The following is an 11,295-nucleotide window of genomic DNA, read 5'->3' on the forward strand; positions in this document are numbered from 1 at the left end:
CCCTTTGAGAGATGGGCCAAAACATTATTACACAAACCATTGCCAGAGAAATCACAATAACCCCATCATTTAACATAAGATGAGGACAAGATAATTACGCAGAGCACCAATTAGACATCTGACTAATTTAACATTGCCTCATTGTCATTGTCTCTATGCATTTTGCAGCTGATATTGCACTGGGTAGATATGAGAACAAGACTTACAGCATGGGTAACAGGAACTGGATGCAGGTGATAGCATGTGAAGATAGTACAGTACTGTATTATAGTGAGCATGGCAGCACTATAGGTTTGCATTTGTCGACTCTTCCATTGAAAATAGCCTATATTGAACCTCAATATCTCAATCTTCAATATCACAGCACTACTCTGAATTCTTTGAGAGGCTTGAATCTTAAAAATCTGCCCAGTGGTGAGCACGTGTTGTTCGATGTACAGTAGACATTATAGGCTACATGGCTAGATGGTTGTCAGAAATCTGCGCTGATACACCTTGATGGAGAGCAGGCTGATGTTATCATTAGGGCTGATCAATTTAATTAATCCTGTCTTTGGAGGCTTTCAGCAAATGCAAACATTTTTTGTGATTAATATGAATTAGCAATGCATCTTATTGTATGACACTGTAAAAGGTCACATTTCCAAAAATGTTGTCAAAATCTTTTTGCGGTCTCTTGAAACTTTGTAAAAAAATGCATAACTGCAAATAAGAAAATATTGACCCATTACTAATAAGCTTTATTCTCACTAGGTGTCTGCACAGGCTGTAGTGACAGTAGCATCATGGCCTGTTGGGAAAAATACAAAACATAAAAAAATAATTCCCCTTATGCGTCATTATTTGGCGGCTGTGTACCGCAATGAACGGGAGTCATGCCCCATAAATTGTTTCTTTTTCCCAGCTGGAAGAAACAAGGTTTTTAATTACCAATGTTGTACCAGCAGGAAGTGTCTGTGGTGTCGAGAGAGCAGAAACATTTGCCACCAATGATGCTGCAATGATTTAACCTTCTTCCTGCAACCATGACAGCTTCACTGGGGTCCAGGGACCGGGTACTGGGTTATAGGTCACCCGGGACCTTTTGTATCAGCGCCGTTGTCTCAGGGGGAGCGCTGGTGGGAAATGAGGGGTTTAACGTCTGCGTCAACAGGCCAAATGTCGGAATCTCCCTCTGCAGCATAGAATATCCTCTCCGAGAGATTACATTAATTTGTTTCCATGGCCATCCAGTTCCTAGAGCGAGAGACGTGCTTACGCTGAGACGAACAGGACTTGGCACACTGGAATCTCTTAACATCTCTGGCCTTGGTTCAGCCTATCAATATACTTTTTTCTTAAATTTGAGTTCCGTTTTAAGCCTCTAACAGACATCATTATGCAGTCTCTGAATTTGTAGACCACATTATTGACTGAGAAAGAAAACTGTGTAAGGGCTCAAAGTAATTAAGAGGAAGATTTGCTAAATCTTGGCAGCAAATGGCCAAAAGACCTTCCAAAAAAAATGTGGTCTAAGAGGTCCCTCTATGACTTGGATGTTCTTCAGGCTAATCCCAACACAGGGACACCACATCCCTGGCAACAGTTCCTATTGGCAAGACTGCTTTTTGGATAGAAATACCTGTCCTACAGAGAATATGAGTCATTGTTAGTTTTTGAAACTTTGAGATTACTTGCAACCACAGAATTGGAAATAGGGGACAAAAATATATTTCAGGACATAAATGGGGTGGGGGGCGCTGTCAGAAGAGAAGGAGCACTGCCGCGTCATGGCCTGCCTTTCACACCCCAGATGATGAGGGATGTTGATGAAACTAATAAGCAGACCGTGAAAGGCATGGTGCAGAATGTCAAGAGTGATATTGGAGATAACGTAGATACCACAGGCTTGGGCTGGTCAGACTCCTTTATTGATATTTCTGGGAGCAGAACAAGAAAAAAAGCTAAATATAATAAGAAATCAACCAGAAAGAGCCCTGCCCACAGATTCACATAATTTATCCGTGTGGCAATTATATTGTGAGCCAGGGATTTGATGTAGCGAAAAGTGTCCTCTAGATGTGGAAACTGAGCCCAAGTGTTCTACTGAAAGGTCCCCTGAGAATGTCCTGCTACAATTGTCTCCCTAGTGATGTCATCCTGTCTAACAATTGTGGTCGCAATGTAAATGTGTTCCAGGGAGTTTTTCTTTGGCATTGTGTTGTTTTTATTGTTTTTATTTATTTATTTTTTTATCCCTCAACCGCTGTCCCCACTTTTATCCTATTACAACAATATTTACAGTTTTAGTGCTTTATTAAAGCAATTCATTCACTCTGACTATCACCAACCCTCAGCCAGTCAGATTTTTTTCCACATTGAACTATACAAACTATATTTATCATTTCCCTGAGCTACCAAGGTTTCTACTCTGCTGCGATGTTTTACAATTGATTTAAAATGCTCCATTTGTAAATCTTGATCTGAAGTACACTTGAAAATAAATACTTCGCCAAGAAGCATAATAACATTTACAACCATTAGATTAGTATATTTTAAATCCCCAAGCAGAACAGTCTGTATGTCCATTTCAGCCTTGATATTACACTTTCTTAGCCACATGTGAATTTGAGTCCAGAAAAGGCTCACTATGGGACAGTACCAAAAAATATGTTGAATAGATTCTGTTTCATCTCGGTAGAATCTACATACTGGCGATAAACCCAATCTATGTAACATTTCTTTGGTGGCTAATTCTATACAATGGTTTCAACTGGAAGGCTCGCATAAAGGAATAAATTGTTATTTTATATGTAGATTCATATAACACATTCCATAGGAGGGGTGGATCCAAAAGCCCATTTGTATTGAATTTTATATGCTATATCAAATGCACCTTTATTCTTTTAAATAAAAAAGATACATTTCTTTATTAATATTACTAGTCTTTGTCCATATTATTATTTTTCATACAGGGTCTGTAGACCATTAATTTAATTTTCAATTCACTGAAGATGTTCATTTTTATTTCTCATACGTTTGGCGTCAAATGTTTGGAGGCTGAGCATCTCCAATTCCTGCCACAATTTGGAATGACCAATCATCAACAAGCACAGCCACGCTCGTGCTGAGATCCTCACTGGTAAATCGGGGGAGTGTCAACATCCACAGTTATCCTCCCGGACATGAGAAAACAAACAGCTGGTGAAAAGCACGTGCTTTTGAGGAGAACGTGCATGCGTGTCTGCAGCCTCCCACGCCAGCAGCCTATATGACACAGTATTCCAAAACTGGGAGAAAATGGGGGAAAAGCATAAAAAAATAATTGAAATAGAAAATAATAGGGTAAATCACCAAATCGGACTAAACCTTTCATCATTATCAGATTAGCCCAGAGACAACTGTGGGATTAATATGTTGCCAAGGCACTTTGGTTAGGAAAAGTGCAAGTCAGTGTGAGTCACTGCTAATTGTTTTTCATTCATGTACTCCCTCCACAGATAACACAGCGAGACATTCTCCTCAGGCATATAACCTGTTGTAGCAGAGGCATCATTTAATTTATCATTTTTTGGGAGGCTCCATTTTCCCCATTACTTTACTTCCTCTTCAAATTAAAGGCAGTTGGCTGTGTGCCAGGTTGGTGAATGCATTGTACAACATATAATTAAATTCTTTCATGATAGAACCTTTTTACATTTGAAAATAAATGCAATATCACTGACCCAAATGAGTGACAAACTACAAGCATTGTATACAATATAAAGTAATACAGGACCTTTCCTGTCGTATCGATTCTTAAAGGTACAATAGGTAAGATGTTTGTGTTAAAATATTGTTACAAGACCATTGTAAATCCCTTCCTATCATTGAAAAAGGCTCTGTGACATGTTGACTCACCCTATGCCTGTGTTTATAGTATAATTCGGAATATGCAGTTGACGGGACGGCACTATTTACCAAAACATTGTATAGCTGTACAATAATTCAAGCTCATTGCTTGAAAATTGGTTATAATTGCCACAGCCAATGGTGTTTCAACTTCAGCATGTTCAGAGAAGCGGTGGGATAAACAGTGTTGTGGTTTGAGCGTATTTCTTGCTGCAATTCCTCTCTTAACCATTAGAAGTCCGAAATTACCTATTGTAGATTTAAGATTTAAGATTAAATATACATTCTCATTGAATCTTGAGGTTTCCTAAGAGAATACCATATTTGTCCATGCAGAACACAGTTTAAGCATTCTAGCCCTCCCACTGGGTAACACATCTAGAGAAAAGCACTGGTTTCTAGTCCTCCCACTGGGTAACACATCTAGAGAAAAGCACTGGTTTCTAGCCCTCCCACTGGGTAGCACATCTAGAGAAAAGCACTGGTTTCTATCCCTCCCACTGGACTGTCTCACATAAGAGCTGCATGGAATAAACGTAATTGGATGCATCGGTCTTCAGGACAGCCGTACATCACAAAGGCACGTTCCACTAAATCAATCCTTTTTATGAGGAGCAAATAAAAAAGATAGCATGTGTGCAATGGCTAATGTTTTTAAGAAGCCCTTTTATTTACATGCGTTGCTGTGCCTGCAGCATTGTCTGTGAAAGCTTGAAATTATGTTGATTGTGTCAGCTGGAGCAGTGTTAATGAGTTTAACCTCCGAGTTGAATAGTTCAATTTGCACATGAGTATTTCACTAAAACAAAACCTTCCTGAAATTCTCTAGAGATGGACAAAATTGAACAAAATGTTTTAGTTAAAGTGTAAGTAAATGCCAATGCATGTCGTTCAATTGAAAATAAAGCACCAACCATCAAATAAACCGCAGATATTAGACACAGACTGGATGTAAAGGAATCCTCTTAACCTAAAATGTGGTCTAGATTTGAAATAAATGAATTAATACAATTCAGGAAATAGATTAATGAATAATACACTCAATGATCACTTTATTAGGTATACCTGCACACCCGCTGGTTAAATAGCAGCAACAGCAGCATTTAACTTCATAAAAGGATGCAGATGTGGTCAATAGGTTCAGTTGTTTTTCACACCAAATGTCAGAATGGAGAAGAAATGTGATCTAAGGAACTTTGACCGTGGAATGATTGTTGGTGTCTGACAGGGTGGTTTGAGTATCTCAGAAACTGTTGATCTCCTGGGATTTTCAGAACAGTCTCTACAGTTTGCAGAGAATGGAGTGAAAAACAAAAAATATCCAGTAAGCAGCAGTTCTACAGGCAGCAATGCCTTGTTAATGAGAGAGGTCAGAGGAGAAGGGCCAGACTGGTTGAAGCTGTCAGTAAGGTGACAGTATTGCAAATAACCACACATTCTAACAGTGGTATGCAGAAGAACTAAAAAATAAGTCTAAAAAAGTGTTCACTGAGTGTACATATGAGCAGATGTTACATGTGCCTTCTATGCGGTGGTCATACAACATGATATTATACTGTATTTCTGATCATTTTTGTAATTCACAAGTATATTATATTGCTTCTGGCAATGAGGTCTCTTAGGTCCTCTAACCACGGTGGGTAACCTTAGGACAAGGTTGAAACTAAAGAGGGACTGTGACTTATGATTTTCACATAAAATAATCAATAGTTACTCTATTTTGAATCAAATTTACTGAACACCCATTTTTATTCTCTTAATTCTTAGCTCTTGTCCGTGTAATGTTATGTAAGGCACGTGATGTTTTGCTTATTTTTATTTTCTACTGTGAAGCACAATGTAACCCTGGTGTTGAAAGGTGCTGTATAACTCACTTTATGTTTTCAGCAGATTTAAAATGGCATTCTTGCCCAATCTGTTAGTTGGAGACTTCATGTGCCTTAAGGGACTCTGGCACTTCTATAAGATATCTGGAGCCCACTGACAACAAACCAGTTAACTGCACTGGAGGTGCTACATTGTGACCAGCTGTACGTTTCCATTTTTCAATAAATCTGTTATAACTTTATTTATTTTGGAAAGAGATATGAAGCCATGGTAAAAAGCCCTACGTCAGATGGCTCCATTGCACCTTATGATTGAATGACGTAGCATTTTGATTGCATTGTGATCAGGAAGGACATTTTATTTGTTCAATGTATTATTTTAGATTATTATCGCTGTGATCCTCAGTGGTAATTGTGTCTGAGTGGCGAGTCAAAGAAGTGATTACAGGGAGGTGATTTCTCAATGATACTTGGCCCTGCTGTCAGAGACAGGATATAGCCGGATAAGCAGAAATCAGATTTACGTCATTCCCTCGTGGATGAAGGTTTTAAATGGCAAATAAAATTGCTTTGACAGGACATCAGAAAGCAAACATGACAAATAAGTTTGGATGCTAACCAAAGTAAAACAAAAATAAATTCTACTGGCTCTGGAGCACAAGGGACAGGGCTGTTGTTTAAAATGTCAGATTGATGTAGCACTGAAAACAACCACCGCGAGATGTCATTATTATATCAATCACTCCAGGGCTGTACAGGGGTAGTGATGGGCTGTCTGAGCCTGCAGAGCAGGTGGTCTGGTCAAACGACACCACAATGGACACCAGGGGAGAAGAGTGAGCGACTGGTCTTTTTCTTTGTAAACACATTAAATACAAAATGATGGGGGGTTTTTTTGTTGTTATGTCAGGCACATAATAATAATAACTGCAGAATAACATTGCCAGAACCTTGCAAAGAATAGCAAGGGGGATTGATTTTAAATATATACACTGGATGAATACAGGGAGGAAATATGGATAGAGAGAAGGTGGAGAGGACAAGATGGAGTCACTGTTTCCTGCAAAGGTGCTTCAGTTCACATGAAAGGTGAGACGTTTGCAGCCTTGCCCGAAAGGATATCCACGGACGATGCTGTCATCCACCATGACAGACGAGGCAGCAGCAGGTCCACAATACATTTATCTGGGCCTCTTAGTACAACACACGCCTGACCTTTTCTGTAAATGCATTTGTATTAGTTCATTTTAATCTGTGCAGACAGGCTCTGAACTAATCACATTTTCATCTTAGTTTAGCCATACACCCCGATTTGATCAATTTCACACTCAACCGCTGTTCTGAGATGTGCTCAGTTCTGGTCAGTATAAAAACTATAGTACTTGGATGGGAGACCAAATAAGTTGCTGCTAGAAGTGGTGTTAGTGGGCCAGTAAGGGCTGATAAAAAGGTTATTTACCAGTCATCTAATGATACAATGACAATTAAACTAATGTACTTTTAAACTAATGTACTTTTCATCTTATGTATTTATGTAAAATTTTAGACATGTACTATACCCCAAAATGGGAGAAGAATCAAGCTTAATAGGCAAGCTCGCAGTAATCACTGTGTGGAGACACAACAGGTTATCCGTCAAACTTTTATTTGTCATACATACAAGAGTACATAGTTTTTACAGAACTATGTACAAGGGCAACTCCAGGAGAGAAGAAATGAACTTATTAGCTGTGTAAGACAGACTTAACATTGAACATCTCGACAACCACCATCGCTGAAAGTCTTAGTGGCAAAGGGATACATTATTAATATCATTGTATTGCCATAGTTAAACATAGGTGCTTTACCAAACCGCCACCATCTCTTTGCTAAAATACCAACCAGGTATTAAAACACAATAATGGTTTGAAATTCAAAACATAGCAAACTGAAACCCCATTCACTGCTTTTCAAACACGTACAAATACCTTTATTGTCAAACAACCCCTCTCAGGGCTTGCATCAGAAACGATCTAGAACTCACAGTTTGAGAAGCCAAAGCATTCGTGTTTGCACCGTGTTCGCCGATGACGTGTATCGCTACACGCAATGCCAAGAGGAGAAAGCAGCGATTAATGGCGATCAATCATAGCAATATAAACGACTCATGTCTGCGATCCTCGGAATGGTATGAGATTTGATCTGAATAAATAACTACACACAAGTTGCTTTAGATCTGGTAAAATTTACATTTATTACTTACAATAGGTGTAATTATCAGGGCCCTCCCCAGTGTGAAGTTGTGTCTGAGGTGTGCGCACGACACGAGCAGCGACTGTCAGAGAGACCTGTCGGTCACGCAGATCACCAGGAAGCGCAGTCCCACGACTAGCCGACGATAACCGTGTCCTCATCGGGGAACTCGTAGAAGGGCACCTCCAGGTTGAGGGGCGCCGGGCCCTTGCGGATGCGGCCCGAGGCGTCGTAATGGGAGCCGTGGCAGGGGCAGTAGTAGCCGCCGTAGTCGCCGGCGTTGGCGATGGGCACGCAGCCCAGGTGGGTGCACACGCCGATGACGATGACCCACTGGGGGTCCTGCACCCGGTCCTTGTCGTGCTCGGGGTCGCGCAGCTCGGCCAGGTTCACCGCCTCCTCCACCTCGATCTCCTTCGCCGTCCGGTGGCGCACGAACAGCGGCTTGCCCCGCCACTTGAAGGTGACGTTCTTGCCCTCGGGGATGTCGCCCAGCTTGATCTCCACCTTAGACAGGGCCAGGACGTCCGCAGAGGCGCTCATGGACGAGACGAACTGCGACACCACCGTCTTGGCCGTGTACAGGCCCACGACCGTGGTGGCGCCGGTGAATAGGTAGGAGAAGGCCCTCCGCGACTCGCTGTTCTCCTGGGAGGATTTATTTGGGTCCAGGACATCGGGCCGTCTGTAGTCTGAGAAATCTGGTAGCTTGATGTCAGTGTGAGCAAAACGAATTCCAGCACGGGCTGAAATGACAAGAAATCAGAAAACAATATACACTCAGTGACCACTTTATTAGGCAAACCTGTAATCCCCAATGTTTGTGCAATGGCTCTGATCAATTTCCCCTCTTTTCTAAGCTTCAAAATGACTTGCTTTTCTCCCAGACAGCTCTCTCTAGTCATTTCTAACACAAATGCAGTCTTCACAGGCAAAATCCAAGGCTAAAACCAAGAGTAGACATTCAGAACTATTTATTGTTTAACCAATCAATCAAACAGGATACATCTGGGCATCAAAAAAAACCTGTCAGTCACATATTCCAATACTTTTTCTCACCCAAAAATTGGGTGGTCTGATACAAAAGGTGATATGTTCGAAGTTGTTTAACAAATCCAGATAAAAATACCAGGAAATAAAAGCTGAAATTTGGATCTGTAATCTCATGTACATCGTTTGACCTCAAACAAAATTGTCTTCATTGTACAGCAAAAACAAAGGAATTGACCTTGCTGTTCCAATACTTTTTGAAGGGACTGTACTTGTCACACACAAGTCCCTAGATTTACAGGGAATGGTGCAAAAATGTAAAAATATCCAGTGAGCAGCAATTATTTTGATGAAACCACCTTGTTAATGCGAGAGGTCAGAGAAGTCCAGACTGGTTCAAGCTGACATGAAGGTGACAGTAACCCAAACAACCACGATATAACAGTGGTATACTGAGAAAACACAACACATTGAATTGGATATGCTAAGGCAGGAAAGGCCAAAACGTCTAAAAAATTAGTCTAATAATATTAAATAAGTCATAAAAACCTAATAAAAACAAGACTACAGAAGTCAGAGAAAGTTTATTTAAGGACACCCAGTATAAAGGCGCACAAGCAGAAATGTCTGCACCTATGAGTAAATCAGGAATAACGTTACCTTTCAAGAGCTATTATGGTATACAACGGTAAAAAAACAAAAAAACATTGAAGACATCCAAGTTAAGCACTAACCTTGAGAAACCGGAAGTAACTCAATCATTCAATAAAGGCTAAATAAGTCAACATACATTACTGACAATTTTAACATAACATTAGCAAAACAATTTCATATTCATTTTCCGTATAGCGTTAACGTTTAATGTTAAACACAGAATGTTCAGCGACACGCATCAAAATTAAACGGCAAGCAAAACAGTCCGCTATAATGAAACATTTAGAAACGTTGGAACTTGGTAGGTTAACTTAGCCAACTGCTAAAGTCAGCTAACCAACAAGAAGGTGCTAACAGCTAACCTCTTAGCTAGCTACCGCAACACAACTAGCCAGGGAGAAAATTAGTAAATTTATCTGAGACATCTGTTTTTTAGGAAGACATTTAGCACTCAGCTAACTTGCATAGATTCGACGCGAAGCCGCTAGCTTGTGAATTACCGTGTTTAGCTTAGCTAACTTAGCTAACGTTAGCTAGCTAGCCAGCTAGCTACATGCGTTAGAAAAACTAACGGTATTCATAAAATGTATCGAAATTACATATTTCAAAACTAACAGCTAAATTACAAAGATACTCCTTGTCCAATAGTACGGTTAATTAATACTCTTTTAAAGCGAGAAGGAAAACTTAATGGGAAATCAAGCCGTGTCCTTGAGTTATCAGTAGCTAGGCCCGGTCTCATCCACGGCACTCAATAAATCCAAGAGTGGCGAACTCACCATTGAGGCTAACTGAAACAGCAGGTCCTGTCTTGGGGCTTTGGCCGTCTAAAGACTCGCGACACAGGAAAGGTTTTTTCGTGTCCAGCAGCACCTTCTCTCCATTAACTACGACTCCTGGAGCAATAGCTTTGAGCGGCCCAGCTACTACACAACTAGTAGCCTGTAAATATGGGGAAAAAGCCCCCGAACGGGCGGCAAGGGACATCATTTTTCTCGCTGACGAGGAACTGGATTCGGTCACGGCGACCTTCCTGGCTCGTAAGGAAAGGCGTAACGTAAGGAACGTAACCTACGCATGACGTCAGACAAGCCTCGCTCATCGAGTGTCGATTGCAACCATAGACGAGAAAACATTTATTGAAGCGTAACAGTGTACAATAAAAGTGATTATTTATTTTATATTTACCCAAACTGCGGATAGTTTTTATATGGTATTCAGCTTGAATCAAACGTTACAATGTATATGTCCTATGTAAACATTTATAAAACAGTTCCAGAATAATTCCAGAATATTGTATAAATGTAAGTTTAGCATTTTATGTACCTTGTTGAAAAATCCTGTTGAAACTGGTTGACCAGTTTCTATCTAACATGATTTGATCATCTCAAGCTATGTTTTGAAACAGTTGGTAACTGGTATTTCAAGCTGGTCATAGCTGGATTTTACACAAGGATATATAACCTGTAGTGTAGCAAACTCATAAGAAGACAAATTCACTAAGATTCCTACATTTCCCATCTCTTACTTATGCATCCTGAATATTGATCTGATTATTTAATGTGATCACATGGAAAAAAATAACATTGCATTTTTATTTATGAATTAATGTATTTATTTTGTCGGAGGATGGACATGACAGTGATATTCGCGGAGGATTAATACAAAGCTATATTCAAGCTTTTAACTAACTGCACTTTGATATACATGTATTACAGTCTTT

At 40.1% G+C, this 11,295-nt stretch overlaps 1 protein-coding gene across 1 annotated transcript; it reads right to left on the reverse strand.

The window, feature by feature from the left end:
- Positions 1-7,324: 7,324 nt before the first annotated feature.
- Positions 7,325-10,658, reverse strand: LOC133130797 (cytochrome b-c1 complex subunit Rieske, mitochondrial). The gene is made up of 2 exons (XM_061245642.1): positions 10,352-10,658; positions 7,325-8,674 (listed from the first exon to the last, which is right to left on the reverse strand). Exons 1-2 carry the CDS (start codon positions 10,560-10,562, stop codon positions 8,064-8,066), a joined length of 822 nt encoding a protein of 273 aa, XP_061101626.1. The 5' UTR covers positions 10,563-10,658; the 3' UTR covers positions 7,325-8,063.
- Positions 10,659-11,295: the final 637 nt, after the last annotated feature.

The sequence above is a fragment of the Conger conger genome, chromosome 6 (assembly GCF_963514075.1).
Source record: "Conger conger chromosome 6, fConCon1.1, whole genome shotgun sequence".
Taxonomy (NCBI): Eukaryota; Metazoa; Chordata; class Actinopteri; order Anguilliformes; family Congridae; genus Conger; species Conger conger.

What these genes read in the sequence shown, in the direction of transcription:
- LOC133130797 (XM_061245642.1), bottom strand. Translation starts at nt 10,562, where the DNA reads ATGATGTCCCTTGCCGCCCGTTCGGGGGCTTTTTCCCCATATTTACAG. An exon ending in TGTTTCAGTTAGCCTCAATG is followed by an intron (nt 8,675 to 10,351) that starts GTGAGTTCGCCA and finishes TTGTCATTTCAG; the next exon opens with CCCGTGCTGGAATTCGTTTT.